Below are 25,262 nucleotides of genomic sequence, written 5' to 3' on the forward strand. Positions count from 1 at the left end.
ATCCTTGCATGTTTTCCTAGGTATCCACACCTCAAAAAAAAAAAAAAAAACAACAACAAAAAAAAACTTCTTCAGAGGGGAGATTAAGCCCTCACCATAGCATTCTTGAAAGAAAGTGACTCACAGGTCAGTAGCACTGGGCAGAAGGGGTGGGGAGACCCGTGAGAGGGAGGCAGGGGTCAGAGAGGTCCCCCAGAGCAGAGGTGATGCTGGGAGTGGAAATGGCAAAGAGAAGTGTGAGATGTGTTAGGGAGAGGGTGGGAGGGGGGCAAGGGGAGGAGAGGGAGGGGAAGGCCAGCTGCTGTAGGGGTGTAAAGGTGGGGAGGATGGGCTTCACCAGCAGCCTGCCCCGTGCCTGGGACTTCAGGAGGCTGAGGCAAGACCCTCCACCCAGCCCACCACTTAGAGAACTGGGGAGAAGGCCAACTTTAAGGAAGGTGACTGGAGACAGGGCCTATATCCACTTTCTGAATGGATGAAAAACTCAGACTACTAAAAGTAGCTTTGCCTTTTTCAGCAGAGGCAATTTTAGGGTCTAAATTATATTACTATTTTGGAATAGCTTTTTATAAATATTCTTCACTATGTGAAAATCAGTTTTTTGTTAAATGATTTTTTTAAAAAATTAATTTTAAAACAAACAAACAACAAAATTCAAGTAAGCCTAAAGCTGTCTTTGACCTGGAGAGGACCTTGCTCCTTTGTTAAACAGACCCAGATGCTACCTGTCCTTTCAAATGCCTCCTCCAAGGCCTTGGTGATTCTCACCTGGGACTGCTCTCCACCCTGTCGGACTCTTGGAATGCTCACATCTCTCTGTGAGTGTGGGTGGCTCATGACCTCACCCTGTTTTGCTGTGTTGTGTCACCAAGGACAATGAGATCTTAAAAAGTTCTGAATCCCTCTCCCTACCTCCAACCATGCAAGGCATCAGGTGTTGAACAGTGAGCCGCCTGGTAAATTAAGGTGGTTGGTCACTAAGGACCAAAGTGTGCTTTTGGGGATTCTTCCCCAAACTGCACGTGCTCCTAAGACAAGGGATTGTCATTAATTAAAAATAATACTTTTGTTGCTGGTGTACTTCCTTTACTCTTTTAAATGATACATTTGCTTATGAGGTGGTATATTTATTTGAATGCTGTGAAATTGTTAAAATAATACTATTAAAATTCTCTAAGGTAATGGTCAGCCCCTCTCTAAAAAATCACACCACACATCTGATGTATTGGTTTCCTATTGCTGCTGTAACAACTTGCCACGAACTTAGTGGCATAAAACAATATACATTGATTATCTTACACTTCTGTGTGTTAGAAGTCCATCATTGGTCTGTGTTGAAATCATCTCCTTCTAGAAGCTCTAAGGGGTAAATCTATTTCTTCACCTTCTCCAGCTTCTAGAGTTTACCTGTGACCCCCTCCCTCCATCCTCAAAGCCAGGAATGGTATGTTTACGGCTTTCTTACATCACATCACTATGACCTCCTCTTCTGCTTTCCTTTTTCTAGTTTTGAGGACCCTGTGAGATTACATTGGGCCCCACTCGGATAATCTGGGATCATCTCACTATCTCAAGTTCCTTAACTTAATCACATCTGCACAGTTCCTTTTGCCTTGTCAGATAACATATTCACTGGTTGTGGGCACAAGAACACAACATCTTTGGAAGGCCATTTTTCTGCCTACCATACCTCCTGTCACCTCCCTCTGGTGGGGAGTGTGTAGCAAGGTAACTATGAAGGGGCTTCAGGCCCTTGGGCTGTCAGGAGAGGCTGTGACTTGGTGTGCAGGGTAGAATTTTTGTCCACTGCTTCTGGGAAGAGGGAAGTTCGGATGCACCAATGAGACATCTCTGGAAAACCTGGTATGCACCGCTGAGTAACCTTTTTAGAAAAGTTTTAGGAATGGGTTTAAAAGCCCTGGTTCCTGTTCTAGCTCATGTCTTATTAGTATTCAAAATCAGGGGTAGTCCATGCTTAACCACAGCAAAAGAGCTGGCACCCCGCAATCTTTCTACCATGATACCGGTGACAACAAATCTCGGGGTGAAGGGCGAACCATTTAAGAAATATATTTTTGCAGACTAGACTTTAGAGGAAGTCCTCTTAGCAGTTTGAATCAGAAAGTATTGAAGTTCCTCAATCTGGTTTTTAACGGCGGCAGCTTCTTTTGCAGATGTAGAATAGGCTTTTTCCTTCTTGGAACTATCAGATCTAAATTGATCAAGTGCAAGCCCTGGAGCCTACGTGGCCATATACATGGTAGGGGTTTAAATAGCTATTGGATTCAATAATCCCCAAACTTACCTTTTATTTCTAGGCTATGAATAAATAGAAAAAGATTGAGATTGGAAACAATTTGGCAATATTTTTTAAGATCCAAAATGTACATAGCATTCCTAACATCTTCACTTCCTGGTATCTATCCCAGAAAAATATTTGCATATGTGGGTAAGGATGTGTAGTTCAGGATTGTTTGCAATGGTCACAGATTAGGGACAGCTTAAATGTCACTTGAGGGGGGGCAAAACAAATGTGGCATGTCCACACTAAGCAACTTAAAAAAATAAACTATATCTATATATATGAACAATAAATATACAATATAGTGAAAAAAGTGAGTTTTGGAACAATCTGTATCAGTTTGATTCTTCCAAAAATTATGTATTTGCAACCTGAGAACACATCTGTAACACAGAAATTTCTAGAAGTATAAACAGCAAACTGAAAACTGTTATTCTCGGAGAGGACTAGGATGTGTTTGAAGTAGGAGTGAGGGGTTTATAAAGATGGATTTTTACTTTCATCTATATTGTGAGAATTTTGGGTAATAAAACACATTTAAGTGTTATCAAATTGTAGAATATATTTTAAATTAACAGAGAAAGATAAATTGAACTGAATGACATAGTTTAACATTTTAAAGTTGTCAGAACTGATCAAATCTATTAAAATGTTTTACAAAGCAACAATTAGGACAGGAAGTTCAAAACTATTTTTCATATTTTGTTAAATGTCTGTAGATGTATATGCATATACACTTATAGAGACTACATATATCTAAATATATTTACATGGATACTACATCTATCTACCTATCTACTATCTATACCCACTAAACACACTATATATCTCTATCTATGCTATATATACTTATGATAAAACACATAAATGCTGCTTTGGTTAAATCATAGATAAATATCTCATTCTTTATCATTGTTCTTATTATTTACAATGGCAAAATATCTCCTATATGATTATGATTAATCTGGTAATTGAATACAGTTTGCCTTTTAAATAATTCAATTAACTTTAGTAAATTAAAAAAGTTTTCTGACATAGTTGCAAAATTAAGAACAAAATGAAACACTGCTTTACGATATGTAGCATCCCTTTAAATGAAACCCTTCCAAGTGTGAAGCATGCGACAAGGTTTTATCAAATGAATGCTCTGTGTAGAAAAACTGATCTAAATTGTGATTTAAACTTTACAACCACTACAATCTTTCCATTTGAGCAAAACTTCTGTTGGAAACTGAAAGGGTAAGGGGGTTATCTCAGACCTCTGGGGATATCCCAGGAAACAAAAGCTGCTCTAAAGGAATTGTGCAAGATTGACACCAACAGGAATTCCTTTCTAGACTATGTGAGACTGTAGATTGGGTGTTTAGTTCCACTGAGAAAAGGGGAAGCTACTGAGCTTTTTATTTACCCAGGGAACCAGTCCTGAAGATCCTCAATGGTCTGTGCGTGCGCGAACGTCTCTTGGGGTGATCAAATCCTCCCCTCACCCTGCAGGGAGGAGACTGTATGCACAGACCGCAATCATGCACCTGCCGGTCCACAGATAAGCCCTCCATATGCGGAGGCACTCACCCAGCTGTGGCGGAGGAGCAGAGCCAGCCCATTCCCTCCCCCATCCCCGCAGAACAAAGGGCGGTCATTCTCTGCTCCTCCCAGAGTCAGATGCACGCACATGCCTTCCATCACAATTAACTCAAGAAACTGAAACACAACACAAACTCACCCGCAACATGCTCAAAATCAATGCCATCAATACCCAGAACGAGGATACCGAAAAAGCAAAACAAAACAAACCTATTCAAAAAGTAAATACTCAAAGCAACAGGGCTCAAGTCAGACACACTACAAGGTCAACAAATCTAAGACAAGTTCAAGTGCATGGTGCCTGATAAACTGAAGAGCTGGCCATTATCCCAGGGGTCACAAAGGTAAATGCCTTCTGAGACCAGCTAATGGAAAGGTCTGTAAGATAATACAGAGTGGGCCTGTCATGAGCTGGACCGCAGGTGCCCCAGGTAAAGGTATTTACATTCAATTTTTAGAAATTTCACTCTTGCAGCATGATTCTTAAACAGAGTCTACAACCAAACAGAGAGGGAAACTGAGTTAGATATAGGTATAGGGTAGATGACAGAGAGTAAGAGTCAAAGCCAGAAATGTGGCCAAGTCCACAGAGAATAAAATGCAGAGCAGTGATCCTCGCTGTCATTATTTGAAAGAATGGTGACCATTTGGTTTATATCTTCAAAGGCAAGAGCAAAGCAAAAGTTAAAAGAAATGGCTTATTAAACTCTAATATGAGGGATTCAGATTTGTCAAATAGATTCTTGACATAAGTAATTGAGCTAGATTACAAAAAGATTGCACACATTCTCTTGGAAGGCTTTAAATAAATGGAGCTTCCAAGCACTGTAGGTATGGCTTTATTGGAAAGCAAGGGGTGGACCAAATGACCTCCCAAGGTCCTAATTTAAATATGTCTATACAGTCAACCCTTGGTTATCCAGCCCAAAGAAGAAGACAGTGACAAATCATCCTAAGCTGAAGATAATAGAAAGTTATATTTGCCTTTGGAATGTATTTTGGTACTTAAATTAGAACGTGTCTTTCTGATGCTCTGAGAATTCACAATGCTTCACAACAGCCACAAAGAAGGCCTGACCTGGAGCTGGGAAGCTGCCCACTTTCACCATCCTGTCCTCCATGCAAGCCTTCTCCTTTGCTGGGAGTGGCCATATCATCTTGTAAAAGAACACTCGGCAGCCCAGACTTCCCCAGACAGGGCCTGCCCAGCTCAACCCTTCCCTGGGACAAGAGAGAAAGGTCTCTCCCTGATTGATCTCTGGCTGATTCAGGAGGAACACCCAGGACAGTCTGAGTTTTGTTTCCTGAGGAGGACTCCAAAGTGCCGCAGGCCCCACAGTCAGCAGCAAGCTAGACGGGCTTATCGTATCTACTCTGAGCTGACTACAAAGGATGGTCTAGCCTCCCTAACACAGAGGACATAGAAGCAAATTTCTTGAGTTCCTTGGAGGAGAGAGAGGGAGGGACTTCATGGAAAAGACAGAGGAAATGAATGCCTAGCTCTTGGAAAGAAAGAAGCTGCATGCTCAGGGGATGCAGTGGCAGCCCAGGCACGTCCAAGGATGGGTGTGATGAAGAGTTGTACCTGAAGCCCATGTCCAAGGTGAAGGGTGAGCACACTCACCGCAGTAACTTGTAGGGGGCCCAGGAGGAGGGAAGGATGATTGCCTTACCATCCTGTCTGTCCTCTGTCAGCTCCCAGGGTCTGCCGGAGGAGGAGGGGTGGCAGAAGGTGGGAAAGGCTGGTGCCATCCAATGGGAGGCAGGGCCAGCTAGAACATTTCAGAAATGCGACAGGTCTCTGGGAGGCGGGATTTGATGAGGTGAGCTGCTCTGATTCAGAGAGACACTGGATCCTCACGGCACTGAGAGCAGACAAGCTGCTCAGGTCACCTCAGGCAACAAGGGTCATTACAACCATTTCTGATTTTCTTTTTTCTATCACACTCTGCTCTTTCATTTTTCCTTCTTAAGGCCCAGACAGATGCTAATTTCAATGTGGCTATTTAATATAAATGAAAAAAATTAAAAATTCAGTTCCTCAGTCATAGTAGCTACATTTTAAGTGCTCAACAGCTACATGTGGCTAGTGGCCACCATATCGGACAGCACCAATGTAGAACATCTACATCATCATGGAAAGTTCCATTGGATGATGCACACTCATCCAGACTTCGAAGAGGTCTAGAATTGGGTACCTCTACTCTTCACAGGGTAGAAGAAATTAATAAATGGAAGAAGTGTGCTTTACAAAGTATCTTTTCTATACATCATCACTGCTGATCCTCACCACTGTCCTGTGTGGTAGGTGGGGATAGCCTTCAATATGCCCATTTTAGGGATGAGAAAAGTAGGCACTGTATAGCTAAGTAACGTGAACAAGGTTTGCAACTATTGGGTGGTACAGTGAGGATTAAAACCAAGTGCTCCCTGGGTGGTGCAGCGGTTTAGCGCCTGCCTTTGGCCCAGGGCGCGATCCTGGAGACCCGGGATCAAATCCCACGTCAGGCTCCCGGTGCATGGAGCCTGCTTCTCTCTCTGCCTGTGTCTGCCTCTCTCTCTCTGTGTGACTATCATAAATAAATAAAAATTAAAAAAAAAAAACCCAAGTGCTCCAATTACAAGGTAAATGCTTTATACAGTTACATGCAACTGCTACAAATAGTGTTACCTAATAGCGACTTTATTCAGGGCTGCCAGAAAAGCTCAGACCTCTCAGAATGAAGAGTACAGGCCCTTGTGTTTTTATTGATCCACTGATTTTTGAAGTGATAACAAAACTGCACAACTGTGGTTCAGTAGTTCTAGAGTTAGGGAGCCCTGGGGTTCAAATCCTGACCCATGCATGTCCCATGTAATTGATGAGGGCAGCTCACTTCCCATCTCATTTCCTTTTCTTGTCTCTGTACTTCATAATGTTGTCCAGAGGATTAAAGAAGACAGTGCCATTGAAAGGCTTAGCACCACAGTGCCTGGCACATATTAGGCTCCATAAATAACACCTATCCATGGTTACTGGCAGAACTGACAATGCCTGGTGCATGTAACACCCTGCTGTTGCTTCAGAACAAGGAAGCACTACAATCATTCCCATTTCTATAGAAGATACGCCTGAATCTCAGGGAGTAAGGGACGGACTCAAGGTCGTGCAGATAGGAAGTTGTAGATCTACGGCATGAACTCAAAGCTATTTGGACTCCAAATCCTATGCTTTTCGTACTACACAATGTTGCTTCTTGAGAGAGAAGGGAGCAGTGGGCCACATGCTCTAGAGGAAGTTTAGCTATCCTGAATTCCCATCATCCTCCCTTCTTTGAAAGGGACAATTACTGCCTGCCTAGTCTTATGGGAAATGCCCTGCAAAGGCAGCTTTGAGTATCCCCTCGATCATAATGATCACCTTTAAGCCCTTCCGACATAGAGATTCTACAGTCCCCCTGCTAAAGAAGTGTTCCTTGCATAACGAAGGAGACTTAAAAATATGAAGAGAAAGCCTTGAAGCAGAGCATTCAGATTCTCTTCCTGAAAAATTCTCCAGCCTCCATCCTCTCACTGCTCTAGCAAAAGGTAAGGACATAGCATACCAGAGGCCCAGCTGAGCCCAGCCAAGACCTGTGAGTGGGAAGTGAGTGGGAATCTGAGTATTGCAAGCCACTGGCTTTTGAGATTCGTTACTCAGCCTTATCACAACAAAAGCTGACTAATGTATCCGTCAAACTCAGGGTGGGAAGCACTTACCCTGCCACAACGATCTCAAAATCTCCATCATGGTCCACATCGGTGACTGCCACACCATAGTTGAGCTGGGTGGGGTTGCTGTCATAGTCAGGGGGCAGAACCGAGCTGGTGACTGCAGTGAACATGGGTTCAGCACGCTGGGACCCCTCGGTGGGGGGCAGAAGCCACAGCAACAGCAAGAACAGTAACATCCTGAACATCTGAAACCAAAAGTTAAAAATGTTACCAAATATGTAACCAAACAGCCCAGAATAGGCACAGAAGTGCCTTTCCCAGCTGTTCATGGAGGGCGTGGCCATTCCTAGGCTGCCACTTTTCCCTAAGACCTGCCCTGACCACTGTGTTTAAAACTGTAGCCTCCCTACATCACACCTGATCACCCTTATCCTGCTTTGCTTTTTCTTTTTCTATAGCACCTACCACTGTATAATCTACTTATTCATTATATTTGCTATTTATTGCCTCCCTCTGCTAGAATGTAAGCTCCACCAGGGCAAAGATCTTTGTTTTGCTTACTTATGCACACCAAGCCAAGGACAGGGTCTGGCACATAATAAGCACTCAACACATATTTGTTGAGTGAATGAAGGAAGGAAGGAATGGTTGAGTATAAATACACTGGGATCTTCCGTACTCTGAAAGATTGGGGGAATGAAGAAAATAACCACTCTTAACAGTCCAGGGGTGGAGTGAGACAGACCCCTATTGGGTATCCTGGTCTAGAACAATAATAGAGGCAGTGAAGGATTATCCTTCTATGGGTCATGCCCCAGAGGTAGCCTGGAGGGAATCTGGGAATTGGCAGGTTCCTCTGGCCAACGTCCCTCCCTAGGGCAGCTGGCCATCATCTCCAAATCAGGAAGCGATCAGTTAGGGAATGTATTCCAGCAGGATCTGGCGGGTGGCGTATCATTCACTTGGAGAAATTAAACCATTGTGTGTGTGTTTTATTATAAATTAATTATGTATAATCCATTGTATAATTCATTATTATATCTCTAACATAACTCAGGGTGTTGCCGAGCAGCCTGGGGCCATGGGAGCTGGTGGCATGTACCCAGGAGACTGATGAGAATGGCCAAGGAGGTGGAAGGACTCCACCCCCACTTTGCATGAGCTACAGATGGCACCACCCTGAGACTCTGCCTGCAGGCCTGGAATCAGAACTCACAGAGTGTTCAAAAGGCTCTGCTGGAACAAGTCCCATGAAGGCTGCGCAGGTCCAGTCCTGCAGGCAAAGTGGTGCCTTCCTGCCTTCAGAAGGCAGCAGACCCCTTCTTCATGGAACTTTTCCTGCTGGCAGGCCAGTGTGTCTGGCAGCCAAGAGCAAGGCTGAGTGAGGCTGATGTCTTCATGAACAGAAGACGTAAAAATTGACTCTCCATATGGAGACAGACGCTCTTGCCAGCAAATGAGCTCGCCTCCATTCAGGACCCAGAAACCCACGAGGGCCCAGGCACTGTCTTCATGGTCAAACATGATTCAGAAGCCTCCCTAATACCTTGCTGGTAAGGCTGGGGAGAGACCCAGGGGCAGGGCTCCCACCCCAGGGCAGAAACTAACATCTTGCAGGATGTTCATATGGCACAAGTTGGGTGTTGCACTATCAGAGTGAGGTCAAATCTAAATTATGGAGATGTCTGAACAAAACAGTGTCATCTACTGGGCTGTCTAACCACTGAAGGCAAACACATCACTATGAGAGTTAAGCAACTCTGCAGGAAGTTTGGTTGAATAAAGGAAACTTCTAATTGGATTAATGAGCAGCTGGTGGTAAAATGAGAAGCTAAAGAGTATTTAATAATCAGCGTAGACATGCTGAAATGTAGGGTGGATCTGAAGGTCACTAGTCTTTTCAGGGTATGACCTCTATTGTAAGAACAACAAATGAGTTTCAACTTGAGAGCCAGATCCAATTGATTGGCAGTGGATTGAAAGAGTACTGTGATCAGATTACAAGGTCTGCAATGGACAAAGAAAAGGAAAATGGCATTGGGTATACCTTCCAGAAGCTAGTTAGTCCCTCCCAGGCACCATACCTGCAATTTGGGTCACTGCCACCAGGGAGGCAGGTCTGATTGGAGTAATACAAGCAACTGTTAGAAATTTTGTAATGAAGGCCAGGAGGGGTATGAACCATGATCCAGCCTGTTGATTTTTTACCTTTTCTGTGAAAAAGTGAACTTAAAAAAAAAAAGATTATTTATTTATTTGAGAGAGAGAGAGAGAGCGAGAGCACGCACGCACAAGCAGAAGGAACAAGAGAGGGCAGGGACCCTGATGTGGGGCTCAATCTGAGGACCCTGGGATCATGGCCTAAGCCAAAGGCAGATGCTTAACTGACTGAGCCACCCAGGTGCCCTGAAAAAGTGAACTTTTAATTAAAGGAGCCATATGAAAGAGGTAGCTACTCTGTGTTAACCATTTCCGGATAAATAACCCAAAGCGAGATTAAAAAGAAGTAATACACGTATGGGCTGAACTCTATTTTGCTTGGTAACCTCAAACAAGTCACAGCCTTGTTGAGTGCCAGCTTTTCTTCTCTAAAATGAGAGTTTGGGAGAGACTCTAAGGGTTCTTTCCAGCTCAAATTCTATGATGAATTAAAGGATTTTTTTTTTTTTTTAGAAGCAGACCTTCAACAGTTTTTCTCTCTAGTGTCTTCTATAAACTTCAGACCAACCTGTGTGATTTTTCCTTTCTGAGCACATTAAACATATTTTGAACAAAACAGCTTTTCAGCAGGATTCTACAGTAGTTCCCCTACAGAGGCCAAAGCCAGACCATCATTAGTGTGGAATCTGAAATCACCCCACATGAGCAGACCAATTGATGGCCTCCCCAGTGGGACAGGGGAAGAGAGGGGCGGGGAGATGATGTACTTTACAAGTTATTCTTCTGCTATGTCAAGGGCACCCAGTGCACCTACCTGGGCTGCTTAGAACCAGCTGTGAGTTAGAGGGGAGGCTGTGAGCCTGTCTCCATGGCAGATCAGGAAACAGTTGTGGTAAAGAAACTCAGGAAAAGGTCTGGAAAATATCTGCCTTCTACTCTCAGGGCTCACATGAAAGAGGTCACTGAAGGTATTTCTCTGTACCTTGGATGTTCAGACTGGTCCCCAGGACAACAGCATCAACATCAGCTAGGAATTTGTTAACAAGCAGGATCTTGAGCCCCACCCTAGACTAATAAATAAGAATATGCATTTTAATAATATTTTCGGTGTCACAAATTCACATCAAACTTTGAGAAACATTGCCCAACTGGAACTGTACACTGGAATCACTGGGGGGAGTTTTTAAAGAATACTGTTGTCTGACAATGATTTCCTGGTCATGACATCAAAAGTACAGACAACAAAAGAAAATATGGTTAAAATGGATTACCTCAAAATGTAAAACTTTTGTACCTCAAGGACATTATTGACAGAGTGAAAGGGCAACCCACAGAATGGGAGAAAATATCTGCAAATCGTCTATCTGATAAGGGATTAATACCCAGAATATATAGTTTCTACACCTCAGCAACAAAAAACAACCCAATTAAAAATGGGCAAGGGACTTGAACAGACATTTCTCCAAAGAATGTATATACAAATGGCCAATAAATATGTAAAAAGATGCTCAACATCAGTAATCATTTGGGAAATGCAAATAAAAACTACAATAATACCACGCATACCCATTAGGATCAATATAGCAAACAAACAACAAAACCCAGAAAATGGCAGTTGTTTGTGAAGATGTAGAGGAGTAAGACCCTTGTGCTCTGCTAGCAGGAAGGTAAAATGGCACAGTTATTGCAGAAACCACTGTGTGGTAGTTCCTCAAAAAAATCCCAAATACAATTACTATGTGATCTGGCAATCTCACTTCTGGGTTTATACCAGAAAGAAGTGAAAGAAGGGGCTCAAACAGATATTTGTACACCCATATTCACAGCAGTGTTATTCACAATAGTCAAATGGTGGAAGCAACCCAAGAGTCCATTGACAGCTGAATGGTAAGCAGACCGTGGTCTACACAAAGAATGGAATATTATAACCTTTAAAAAGGAAGACAATTCTGACACACTCTACAACACAGAAGTACCATGAAGACACTGTTCTAAGTGAAATAAGCCAGTCACAAAAGGATATATACTATAATTCCACTTACATGTACCCAGAGTAGTCACATTCACAGACACAGAAAATAGATGTTGGTCCTCAGGGGTTGTGGGGGAGGAGGAATGGGGAGTTAGCATTTAATAGAGACAGAGTTTCAGTATGGGAAGATGACAGAGTCTGGAGCTGGGTGGTGGTGATGGTTGCACACTAATGTGAATGTACTCAATGTCACTGAACTGTACACTTAAAAATGGTTAAAGTGGTAAATTTAGAGACCAGATCTCATACCAAGATATTCTCACTTAACTGGTGTAGGGTGCAGCAGGGACATCAGAATTTTTAAAAGGTCCCCATGTAATTATAATATGTTGCAAAATTTAAGAAACTGTTCTATACCAGTGCTTCAGTACTTCTCAAACTTTAATGTGTATATGAATCACATCTTATTCAAGAGCAGATTCTGATTCACTAGATCTGTGTAGTAGGGTCCAACATTCTCTATTTCTAACAAGTTCCCAGGTGATGCCAATGGTCCTGGTCTGCAAGTTACACATTGAACAGCAAGGCTTTTCTATACTATAGCTCCCAGTCAAGAAACCAGGGTGTACACTACAGTGAAGATACAAGATTAGTTCAAGAATCTTCTTTGTCTCTAGATCTAAGGAGCTGAAATCAGTTGAAGGTTAGGCAATTCCCAGGGCTCCAGGCTCAGTTTATCCTTACACACTCAAAGTACTGACTGTCTTCAGCTCAAAGTTAAATCACCACACTTGATATGAAGTGACAAAGAAGGATTCTGACTCCAGTTTTTATGAAAAAGTGAAAAGAGGGGAAGGGTTGGAACTGGAGAGAGGTGAGGTCAAGGAGAAAAGAGATGGTTCCATCAAAGGCTACAGCCTAGAGAAAATGGGGGATGGGCAGGAATTTGCAGGCTAAGATAGAGATGCATGCCAATGTGTTCTTAAAAACCATCATAGCACCTGATACTAGTAAGTGCTCAATTAACATGTGTTAAATGTACAAAGGAATATGTCTAAATGATAATGTGAGTCAGCAGAAATTGTTTGCAGCTTGTCATACAGTTATTTAAAAACTGTTCTTTCCCTAAAGCAATGCTTCTCAAACTGTAACATGCTGACATATCACCTGAAGATCTTGTAAAATGCACATTCTGATTTGGTAGGTCTGGGGTGGGACCTGAGTTTCTTCACTCTAGCAAAATGTCACATGATGCCTATGCTGCTGGTCTGCAGACTTTACTTTTAGTAGCAAGGCTTTAGACCAGTTGTTCTGAACCTTACCTGGTCAATAGAATTACCCGGAAGTTTTAGAAATATGATGTGGCCCAGGTCCTTCACCCAGTTTCTGATTAATTGGGTAGGGCTTAGGCACTGTGTATCTTTAGAAGCCCCCCAGATGACTCCGATGGGCAGCCTGGGTTGGGAACTGCTGCCCTAGACTCGCGGTCCTCAGATATCTGAGGTGGGAGCTACAATCTGATTTAAAGAGAAAAATGTTCCTGCTGCTAAGATTCCCCACCAGCTTGTTGAAATATATGAAGAAAACCTACTTAGCTGGAGAATGTCAAAGGAAGAGGGGAGATAGAGTTTGGGGCAGAAAGCAGAGCAGGCTGGTACTGCCTGTAGCGGAAGGGCAGCCAGCACCCGCAGTGCCCTCACATTTTACACGGCTGACTCGGGAAACCTCCTGTCACACCACTGTGAACATCTGAATCTTTTGGGAGAGTGTGGAGAAGTTAAAAATAGAATTAAAAAGTAGGTTGAACTGAAATTTTTTGTTTTCTTGAATGGCTTGGATATTAAGTGCCTACTATGTATTTGAGCACACGAGTGGCGAGGAGTAGTGGGTTAAGCACGTGAGTGCAAAAGGAGGATTTTCAGGGCAGAGCAGCCTGGGATAGGAGAGGCTGACTACCAAAGGCAGAGCTCGGGCAGAAGGGTGCAGGGCCAGAGTACCTGGGGCCCCAGTAAGGAATGTGGGCTATTCGCAGGGGAGTCGTGGGGAGGGGGCAAAGGAGGGTCTGGCTTGACAAGAACAAGGGATGGTAGGACTTGTGGTTCAGGCAGTGAGAAGAATTGCTTTGTAATAATACTTTTTTTTTTTTTTAAAGTGCTCTATAAGCAAACTCCTTGAACAATCCTCAGCAGGATAAAAAGGGGAAAAAATCCCAAAGCCTGGAGTCAGGGACCTGGATTTGGATCTCAACCCCCTCTATAAACTAGGTAGTAACCTTGGGCATGTTCCTCAATTATTCAGATCCTCAGTGTCCTCATCTGTAATCTGGGAAGCAGATGACACACCACGGTTTCAAGGGTTAGGTGAGCTAGTGTACACCTCTTGGGGGCCAGACAACGCAGTGCTCACTCCTCGTTTCCTTTCTTTTCACACAGTGTTAGGTTAGTTAGTCTGTAGACATTGGCTGTGGGTTGGGTCACATGCAGCCAAACTCAGTTTTGTGTGGCCTTGGGACTTTCCTGAATTGGGTCTGAAAACTGGTAACCAAGCAACCCAGATCTCGGAGTGGGGTCAGGCAGCTGTGGGGAGAGGCTTCCAGGGCAATTTCCAGGGTAAGCAGTTCTTTAGCAATTATTGAAAGAGCCAAGGACACAACCCCGAGCTTTCACAAAACAAGAGCCCTGAATGCTTCAGATGGTGAGAGTGAGCAGGGAGCACAGACCCTTTCCAGACACTGTAGGAGGGCAGAGTCTTGCTCTACAAAAGAGCCCTGGATGCTTCAGAAGTTAGAAATGAGCAGGGAGCACAGAACCTTTGCAGACACTGCAAGGGGGCAGAGGCTCCAGGGAGAATGGCAGCAGCAGGAGCACTCCGCCCTGCAGTGGCTGAGCCCCCAAATCTGCACAGAGCCCCACAGGAGTGCCTGGAACCATCTCTGGAGAAGAGCTAACAGAAGTTATCTTGGTTCATTTACCCACAGTGACACTCCCTGTGGACCCTCAATGAGCCTGGGATTCTGCTAGGCAGTGCTGAGGTCACTGGGAGAAACTTAGTCAACATTTGCAGTACAGGGTGAGGGGTGTTGGGCAGGAGGGAGCACAGAGAGATATCTAAAGGAGCTGGGGGGCAGGGCAGGGAGCTGGGAATGCCTCTGAAGAGGTAGAGTGGTGTCATTGCAAGTTAAGTTAAAGGATGCTAAGAGGTAGCTGGACAGGAGAGGCAGGAGGGGAGAACGGAGAGGATCCAGAGAGCAGACCCAAAGGTGTGGAGGACCCAGGACCCAACTTGCTCTTTCAGAACTGCCTATTCAAAGGCTCTAATCAGGGGCACCTGGGTGGCTCAGTCAGTTAACCATCTACCTCCAGCTCGGGTCATGATCTCAGGGTCCTGGGATTGAGCCCCTCATTGGGCTCCCCACTAAGCAGAGAGTCTGCTCTTCCCCCCCCCCGCTATTCCCTCTCTCTCTCAAATAAATAACATCTTAAAACAAAACAAAACAACAACAAAAAGCAAAGACCCTGATCCCTGGATCATGAGTTGGGAGGAAGCATTTTTTTCTCACTCCTAAGGTTGCCATCCAGAGGATCTTCCATTTAACTAGAGCAATGGCGCTCAATTGGGAGTAATCTTGCTCCTCCACCTGCCCCCTGGAATACCTGTCAATGTCTGGAGATATTTTTGGTTGTCACAACTAGGGAAAGGGGGTGCTATTGGCAACTAGTGGGTAGAGGACAGGGATGCTGCCAAATTTCCTACAGTGCACAGGACAGCCACCAAAACGGAAAAATATCCAGACCAAAGCATCAGTAGTGTGAGATTGAGAATCTTCAGTGCTAGTGCTACATTCCTGGCCTCCCTCCTTCCCCCAAGTCCTTGTCCTGAGGGCTGGAGCAGGGAGTCACAGATTGGTCAGTGTGCAAGAACTGGGAAGAGCAGTCCTTTTTGATATGCCTCCCTGCAGAGGCCACTCTATCCTGTGCTGAGGCTGGCCAGGCAGCCCCAGCCCTTCCCCCGACTCCTTCCACAGTGAGGGCTGCAGTGGCAGGTGCCCCACAGACCCCACTCTGAAGCCTGGCCTTCCAAATAGTTGTATCTGTGATGATGGTGCCTGAGGCCTGCCGCTCTCCTCCCTTCTTCCTCCCCCTTACAATCTTTCAGCTGGTCCTAAATCCGAGTAGGGAACGGGGATGCTACTCATTGGGCCCCTTTAAATCCCAACACTGTACTCAAGGTTGGAAATCCAGTATCACAATTGGCTCTTGCTTCTTCGTTCTTCCTTACAACCAACCACTGGATCACAACACCCATTCTGCCCCATGAATATTTCTCAAACCTGCCCAGTCTTTCCATCCCCATCGCTGGAGGTTGCCACTCCACCTTTCACCTGGACAGTAGCAATACTTGCTAACTATCCTTTCCTTTCACCTGGTGAGCCACCCTAGCCAGAGAGAGAGACCCAGGGAATGATCGGGCTAGAAGGGTGTGTTAGAAAGAGCACTGTGGCAAAGGGTTGTGGAGGAAGCCACAGAGGGTACAGCTGGGGGCTGGGACTCCAGCTGGGAAGCAAATATTGTGCCCAAGTAGGAGAGATAAATGGGGGCCCGGAGATGCCATTCACTTGGTCATTTATTCAACCCGTGTCCCCATGCAGCCACACCACAGCAGGCACTGGGCTCACCCGAGAATAGCTGGGAACAAGCAGCCCCAAGCTTGCCCCATGGCAAGCACTTGCCAAGGAGTCCCTCCACCTTGAGTGTCCTGGTCCTTCTGCACTGCCACATGCTAGACCTTCTGCACCTCCCCACCCCAGGGGCCACCAGGTCCTCTGCATCTTCCCCAGCACCCAGAAAATAGAAGGCTTCCTCCTCTTGCCCCCTGCTCAGGGAAAGCACCCCACTCCTCCTACAGCCGCATGCACAGACACAAAGCAGACATGGTCCTGCTCCAGAAAAGGCAGACAGAAGCTCAGGGGCCCCATTGAGGAGGGGCCCAAGAGACTGGCAGGCTAATGAAACAGGGTACTGGAAGTGAGAGGACAAATGGAGTCTCACAGCCTGGTACTTCAGGCGCGGCAGCTCCTTCATGAGCATTATTCACGAGGCAGGCTTCCTGGTCTGTAAAACGGCCCATGAAATGAGGTGATGCCTGTTGTGTGCTGAGCCCAGTGCCAGGCCACCTTGAGGTCCGTACATGGCACGTGAGGGTAACAGCAATGGTACTAAGACAGTATAGTGCTAACCACTGCTTGTGGGATGCAGGGAAGCAGCTCAGGAGGTCAAGCCCGGGCCCACTAGGTACTCCCTGCTCCAGGAGCAGTGGCCAAAAGTTGAATGGAATGCCTGGGACTGTCATACTTTGAGGAATAGGCTTGCTTCCAGGACTGATTTGTCTAGGGAGCTCAGTGGAGTTTTTCTGACTTCTTCAGTACTGCTTTCCAAACACAGGACTCCTCCATTTACTGATATACACATGCGTGCTCAGTTAGTAGATGCCCCTGGGCCAGGTTAGAAATGACACCTAAGGCATGGCTCCTGACCTCAAGGAGCTTGCAGTCTGTTAGGGCTGAGGCACAGTACAGAGGGATAAGCTTAGAGCAGCAACAGGTCCAAAGTATAGATGCAGCCCATAGGAGGGATGGGTTGGCTAGTCATGTGAGTGGGCAGGGCAGGTGGAAAAGGAAAAATGAGATTCCAAGGGAGCTTCATTCCGGGGGATCTACAGGCCACAGCATGGGTGTGACAGCTTAGTGCACTGGGCAAGTGCAGTGGTTGCTGGAATACCATGTCTGGGGTGTGAAGTGCAGGGTACAGGGGAAGGTGGAGGTGGCAGTTGGGGCCCCTAGAGCCTGCCTGCCATGCCCAGGTAAGGAGCCTGGGAGTCACACCATGAGAGAGGTTTTGAAGTTAGCTATGACATGATCAGCCATGCATTTTAGAAAGAGCATTTTAGATCTGGGGCAGCAGTGTGCAGGATAGACAGACTGTGTTTCTGAAAACCGAATACAAGACTCACAGAAGGGATATGGGCATCCTGGGGCAGCACAGCAGCATGGCACTGGATGACCTCCAAAGTGCTTTTCCAGGCCTAAGAATCTATGGGTCAGGGTTTCTTGTTTTTTTTTTTTTTTTCCCCTAAATCACTTAAAATGCATTAATGGACCTTGCTATTTAGAAGAATGCCCCTGGGGATCTTTCTGTGAAGCAGTGATTCACTCCCTAGTCTGTCCTCAGTGGAAATCCAAATTATCATCTATTCTCTCAGCTTAAAACGAGGCAAACCTGCACTGAGCTTCCTTGCAGCAGCCTGGTGGGAAGAAGAAGGGAAGGGGAGTAAGCACCCAAAGTGTGGTAAAGAGGAAGAAAACCTTGGTCTTGCTCAAGGTTCGGAGCTGGCCATCATCTCATAGGGTGGGCCCTGCTTGGGCTCCTCCATCCCTACTTGAGCAGTGGGACCTTGAGGGTTCTAGAGCCTTCTGGGAAGAAGGAGCCAGAAGGAAAACTGGCCCTCACTGATCCAGGCCAGTCTGGAGATCCACTTTCAAACAAAGAACCACCTCTTCCCCAGAATGGCCACCGATGTTCACTGATTTATTCATCCACCAAGTACCCACTGAGCTCTTCCACATGCCAAGCACCATGCTAGGCACTGAGTGTGTGACTGAGAACAAAAGACACAGTGCCTCCCCCGACATTGCTTACAAAGCAGTGTTTCTCCTTCTCAGGGACTCTTGTGTCCCCACTTGCCAAAGACATCTTGGATATACATAGCTTCTCTGATGAGAGGTACATGGTTTTGATCTCCAAGAAAGAGTCTGTTCTTAGAGACCAGAATGAAAGGGAATGTGACATTACTTCGACAACAAGTCTGCAGGTGATGGAAAGGGCCTGTCAGTTTAGCTCCTTTATTATAGGGATGGACCAGGGTGTAGCCTTAATCCTCTAAGGAGAGACTCAAGTGACTTCCTACCTCTAATCCTGAGCACGTGGAGGTCTTGCTCAGGTGAAAAACACCAAGTGAGGCTGTTTCCACCAATCCTGCCAGATCTCCTCTGCCCATGCAGGCTGGGATCTGGCTCCCGGGCCTGTTCTCCATATAGAGAGCTGAGTCAGAATTTGTCTGATGTGATGGGTCCTTAAAGACATACATCAAAGTAGGGCAGGGTGGGGATGCCGAGAGAGAACCTCCATTGGGGTCCACGCTCTGGGAAGGTGGGGAGGCTACTGTTAGGGATGAAGTCCCTGCAGTCCCTCCCCTGGTCACCGGGACAGCATGAGCTCATCAGTGATTCCCGTGACCTTGTCACTGTACTTGTTGGGGGCAAACAAAGATAACAGTAACTAGAAACAACAGGAAGGGTCATTTTATACACTCTCTGCACTTGCAATTCTTCTGTGGCTAATTAAAGTAATATGTCAAAATGTCCCTTGGAAGAGATCTTTAAGAATATGTCTGTTAAGTAAACAAGGTTTTACTAATTAATGACACGCCTTCCCATCCCTCCGTGAGGTTCCTTGCAGAACTTCCCTGTGCCAAGAAGGTTGAGCAGGAAAGAGTGAAGTTGCCACCTCCCCTTCCCAGAGGGAGTGGGGACAGATCCAATCGCTTGTCATTTGTGAAGCTATCAGTTTCTCCTCCGGATGTTGATCAGATTTCCTGGGCTGGAACCAACTTACAGGGCCAGGGTACTGGAATTTTTCCAAGAAGAAAACGCTTTGCTTCTTACGAAGTCAACACGGTTTCTTTCAAGGAAAATTTTTATCTTTTTTTTTTTTTAAGTGGCTAGGGTTTTTGAAGGGCAAATCTTTGGACTTTCCTCTAAACATAATGATTATGATATACTTATTTGCTAAGACCACCCCCTGTCTCTCTCTCACACACACACACACACACACACACACACACTCAGAGAGGCATGGGGGTGGGGGGATGATGAGCCCAATATTACACAATGAGTCAGTGGCACAGCCAGAAATAGAACTTTCCAAACTCCCAAATTCTTAATAATAGCAATATTAATAATAGTCTCTTTATAATTTTCCAAGTGTTTTCACAGCTCACATTTAATCTATGCAGCATCTCTGAGAGTCCGGGTAAGTGGGTCTTAGCAAATCTGAGTTCTAGACCAGCAGATCTGAGTTCTAGACCAGCTTGGCTGCTTGCTTGCTGCAGGATCCTAGCTAGTCTTTTCACTTCTCTGGATCCTAGCGTCCTGAGCTGTGAAATGGGAAAGCCAGATGAGAACACTTCTGAAATCCCTCCCACCTCTGGCATACTACAATTCTGTGTGGTGGTGCCCCAGCCCAGGTTTCTCAGCCTTGGCACTATTGACAAATTAGTCCAGACAACTTTTTGTTGGGGGCTGTCCTATGTATGGTAGGATGTTTAGCATCATCCTTGGCCTTGACCCACTAGAGGCTGGTAGCACTCCCTAGCCCAGGGGTGACAACCAAAGATGTTTCCAGACAAATGGAACAAATGGAACATCCCAAATGACAGGGATGCTTTGGACCTGCTAGTCACTGCCAAAGGACTCCAGTAAGGTCAAGATCATGAGTGGTTCAGTGGCAAAAGGTCTTCTTGTCCCTAAACCTGTTGCAGGTCTCTACTTTTCAAATGCAGCCTCCAAGTCCTTTGTTGCTTCTCATTTTTTAAATGCCCTAAGTGGTCCAGGGTGTTTTGGGTGTGATAATGAACCAATTGATTTCATACTTTTTCCCAAGGAAAGTTCACAGGTTTATGTCCCCTAAGCAACCAGCCAGGCTCCCCAGAAATCCCTCACAGAGCCCTGGCTGGCCTGGAAGCCTGTATCTGCAGCCTGCAGGAGGCTCGGTGAGCACGGATTTGTCAGCACTCTTAAATCACTGGGCTCCAAGGAAGGCTTCTCCCAGCACAAAGATCCTTCCTTAGGAATCAATAGCTCAGGGCCCTTCATCACATTCAGAATTATCCTGGGACCTGTAAAATTTCTTTTCCCCAAGTATGGCAGAACCCGAAAATGAGAACCCCAAGGTGGGGGAGGGAAGAAAGCAAGGAGGAAGCCCTGCCAGGAAGGCCTTGTCCATCAGCCCAGATGTTGCTGTGAGCAGAGGCTGATGTGCAAACCTGGACCCTCAGCCTCACTTACTTGGAAAAGGAAGCCACAGTGTGGTTCCCAGTGATCCCGCAATAATATCCCCTTCCAGCTGAATACCTCCTCGTATCTTGCCAAGGGCAAAGGCATGTTAAAGACCATCATCCTTGATCTTCACTATGCTACCTTCATCACGGGGTTGCCAGCTTCACCCCCATTCACCCTCCATTTTGCAAAGGAGGAAACTGAGGCAGACCTTCGTCCCAGGTCTCTAAGCCAGAAAGTGGGGAGCCAGATTCTAAGCCTGTGTCCTTTCTACTACACTGGGCTGCCTTCTCGATGAGAGTAGGGTAAGGATCAGCCCTCCAGTGGGGCTCATGAAAGCAGTGACTTCTTATTTTCTTAGGGTCTAATGCCACTTTTCAAACTCTGTCTTCTCCCCATTCAATCAAAAATCCAGAGATCCTGTACTACAGCTATATTTCATGTAATTATTTCCCTCTCCTTATTCAGACTAGTCCAAGCCTTGGGAATGCAGGTCTCAGCCAGAGCCAGGAGCTGGCACAGACCTCAAGCACAGCCTCTCAGAACCCCACCTCTTAAAGGAAGGGGCTGTTGCTCCCTGGTGGTTCACATAATCCTACTATCTCCCTCCTCCCCCGAAGACTAAAACCAAACTTGCCTGTGAGCCTCAAGGAGCAGAGAAAACTCAAGCATCTTCCCTGGCACCAAGCATCTCTTGGTACTGGTTCCTCCTGAGGGTTGCCACCACATCTGCTGAGGCTCCAAGGGGACCCCAGAGGAGCTCTATGCAGTGTGCAAAGGAACAGGGTGGGGAGAGGAAACAGAGGGGTGGCCCCCAGGCCACTCAGCAAGCCTCCTTCCCAGGGCCCAGCTCAGATGTCGACAGTCAGACTCACAGAACAGAAAAAGGGCAGTGGAAATGGTAGTATACTCCAGGTCACCCAAGAAGCCTAACACGAGGATTTTGCAAAAATAGAACATCCTAGGACTCTGCCCTTGAGCTGGGAGCAGCAAATATGGGGAAATGGGCAAATAATGGTTGGGAACTCTGCACTTCACCCAGGATCTGAGTAACAGAGGTGCCACAGGCAGTGGTGTGATGCAGGACAGGGCGAGCCTACTCCAGCATGCCCTAGTAAAAGAAAGAAAGAGCTCTGGCCGGGCTTCTAAGACCACAGGGAGGGACCGAGCACTTCTGATTCCTATATGCATGGACTGAGAACTGGAGTTGCTTTGTTTCTGCCTAGAAGACTGCTTGGAATAATGAGATAACACAGTAGATAGAAGGAAAAAAAATTCAGAATTTCTATTACATATGTACACATTCTATACATATGTATATTACAATAACTTCATCTGCTTCTTGCTCTGAATAATTGATTTGGAGAAAATTTCCCCAAATTTACTAAATTTGTTAATTTACCAATGTCAGCAGTTATGAGTACCTGGTATGCTGAGAACACACGTCCATCTCCATAGTAAAGAAAAGCAGGTCACAAGATTGGAATGAGCTCTGAGTAGAGAACCGGGAATCCTGAGACCTAGTCCAGTGTCTTCCATCAAATAGCCATGTGACCTTGGGCTAGATACTTGCCCTGACTGGGCTTCGGCTTTTTAATCTATAAATTAAGTATGCATGCCAGTCTTGGAGATGGGATGAGGTTGGACTAGATGCTCTCCAAGGATCCTCCCTTCTAGCCCTAATGCTCTTGGACTCCATGCTCTCCTAACGAGTTCAAAGGACCCACCAGAACTGAGCAAAAGGAATGATCTCAGAGAGCAGGTGGGGCTGAGTCCCAGCCCTCCTGCCCTGGAATGTTGTTCCTGCGTCTGCCCCAATGCACCTGAGGCCACAGGACCACCTGATGGTCAGGAAGCCTGTGGTAAAAGGGCTCCCATCATGAAGGTGAGGGTTGGGGGCTATGGCCTGGGCTTGCCCAAAGTGTTTAGTTACCAATGGTCAGTGAAGGGCAATAAGTGGGAATGTCAGTGGTCTTGAGCTGGGTGCCTTTGGCGCCCCCTACTGGACACCAAGGAGCCTGCTGCACCTTTAACCTTCCATCACCTCTGCAGGCAAAAAGACTGAGAACAGGAGACTGTCCTAAGCACTTTCACAGTACCGCCTTTGTGGTCCCTGGTCCTCTCTCCACCATAGTGTAGGTTTGACTCCCTAGAATGACACAGGCGTTTGGTCCACACACTCACAGGGGCACTCCTGTGTAGCGATAGGACGTCTTAAGCAAACATCAAGGTGCCAAGTAATAAATATCAGGGTTCAGAACACCAGGTGCAACCCAGATGGAGAGAGGGGAAGAAAGAGCAACAAGCAGGTATCTCATTGCACAAATCCCCAGTGGAGAGAAGGTGTTGGGAAATGCAGCAGAAAAATGTTGACTGCAGGCTGAGGATGGAGCTGGGTTTGCAGGTATAGATTGATAACCCCCACAGAAGATCTCCATGCTGAAGCAGTTACCCTAGGAGTTCAAGATGCCCATTGTGTTCAGGAATGGGGTACAGGTGAAGAATACACCCCAGCTGAGCAGCATGCCTTTGACCTTCTCCAGAGTCTATTAGCGCCAAATGGAAGCCAGAATATTCTAATTGTGGTCCTCTGTGCCAGCATCAAGACCCTAAACTTTCACCGCTTCTTAAATTGACTTTAGGACCTGGTGCCAGAATGATGTTCTTAAGTCAGAGGAAGAGAAAATGCTTCTCCAAGAGCTATATTGGAAGAACCGCCATGTTCCCACTTTTCCATCCTCCATCTCCCCTTCCTCACCGCTGGGAGTGAGGTACAGCATGACTCTCTGAACTCGCTCTGATTCAGTCTTGGGTATCTCCAGCCCCAAGTCATCAGGGTAAAAAAATCTCCCATCAGTAGCAATTCTCTTCCCTGGTAAGTTCTCCCCTGATTCCAGACAGCACTACAGAGTTGTCCCCTAGACTTGGAGCCTTCTCCCCTTCTTTTCCACCTGGCTTCACTTGGGAAGTCCTGCACCCATCCCAGAAGACATCTCAAGTGTGACTCAAGAATGTGTCCTGCCTGGAGAGCTGAAGCATCTCCTGGGATGCAGAGAAGCCACCCTAGGTGCACACCCACCACCACCACCGGTAGCAATATTCATTAGTCATTCCCGGAGGCAGGGGAGTGCCCCCCTCCCAGCCCCAGGAGCATTTCCCGACCACTCTGGGAGGCTCTCATCCAGGCTGGCATGACTTTGGATTCTTGAGTTGGTTTTTGCAGAAACGGGACTAACCAGGGCTCCCAACTACTGTACTGCGAAGTGACGCGCTGCTTTGTTGGCCATGCCCCCAAGCCCGGCCTGCCGCCCCACCGAAGCCTGTGTGTGTCCCCACGGGCAGAGGAGGACCCTCGGCGCCCCCGGAATGCCTGAAGCTGGTTTGCCTGAGACAGGCTGCGTGCGAGGAGACCACACCTCGGTCCAGCAAAGGCAGCTGGCGCTACGCGGCTCGCGGGGCTGCGTCCGGAGCTCTCTGCCGCCCGGCGCTGTGCCTGGGCGCTCGGCTTCCCCGGGGGAGAAGCGCCAGCTCCTTGGGGGCTCTTCCCCATCCCGGCCGCGTACACCCGGTCGAGGCCAGCAGCTTCCCCGGCCCGGAGCTGAGCCCGGCGGGGTGACTCCCAAATACCCGCCGGCGCACCCCTCCTCACCCGCTCCGCCCCCCTCGCAGCCCCGGGGCCCCCCTCCCCGAAGCGCTGACCTCCAGCGCCCCGGCACCTGCCCCGCCGGCGGGGCGCGCTGTGGTCCGCACCCCGCGTTCCCGCGTCTCCTGCACCTGCAGCCCCGCGCCCGCCTCGCCCCCAGCCCGCGGGGGAGGCTCGGCGCGCCAGTCGGGTCCTGCGCCCTGCGCCCTGCGCCCTGCGCCCGCCTCCCGGCAAGTTGGGGGCGCCGCCGCCGCCGCCTTCCGTGGCCGTGGCCGTGGCCGTGGCCGTCTTCCCGGTTCCGCGGCCGCTCTCCCGCCCCCGGTGCCGGCGGGTCGGGAGGGGCGCGCAGGGCGGGAGAAACTTTCTCGGCCCGAGGGGTGGGGGCACGCGGGCGGGTACTCACGCCGGGGTCCGCGCTCGGAGCCGCCTTCGGGCCCTCTGCGCCCCACCGCCCGGGGGCGTCGGAGCGCGGGCGCTGCTGCCGCCGCCGCCGCCGCCGCCTCCCAGCTCCCGGCCCGGTCCCGGGCTGGCCTCGAGCCTCCCGCCCCGCCGCCGCTCGCCGCTTTATACAACTCCACTCGAGCGCGCCGGCCTTATGTAAAGGCTGGCGGAGACCCGCAGCCAATGGCGCGGCGGCTGGAGCGGGGGCCCCGGGCGGGGGGCGGCCGCGCGGCCAATCGCGGCGCCGCGAGCGCGGGCAGCCGGTGGGGGAGGGGACGCCTCCCCGCGCTGATTTAGGAGCCGGGATTGCGGTGGCAGCAGCCGGCGGCCCGGCCGGCCCCGCGCGGCGGGCTCT

At 47.6% G+C, this 25,262-nt stretch overlaps 1 protein-coding gene across 2 annotated transcripts in view; it reads right to left on the reverse strand.

Annotated features, from left to right (window-relative positions):
- Positions 1-25,020, reverse strand: part of CRTAC1 (cartilage acidic protein 1) — a 148,801-nt gene extending 123,781 nt beyond the window's left edge. For both annotated transcript variants that reach the window (XM_038578461.1, XM_038578462.1), the window contains exons 1-2: positions 24,870-25,020; positions 7,625-7,824 (exon numbers count right to left, since the gene is read on the reverse strand). In XM_038578461.1, coding sequence (XP_038434389.1) covers positions 7,625-7,824 — 200 coding nt within the window. In that variant the 5' untranslated portion in view covers positions 24,870-25,020. The remainder of the gene's footprint in view (positions 1-7,624; positions 7,825-24,869) is intronic.
- Between the last annotated feature and the right edge of the window lie 242 nt (positions 25,021-25,262).

Source organism: Canis lupus, chromosome 28 (genome assembly GCF_011100685.1).
Source record: "Canis lupus familiaris isolate Mischka breed German Shepherd chromosome 28, alternate assembly UU_Cfam_GSD_1.0, whole genome shotgun sequence".
NCBI classification, from domain to species: Eukaryota; Metazoa; Chordata; class Mammalia; order Carnivora; family Canidae; genus Canis; species Canis lupus.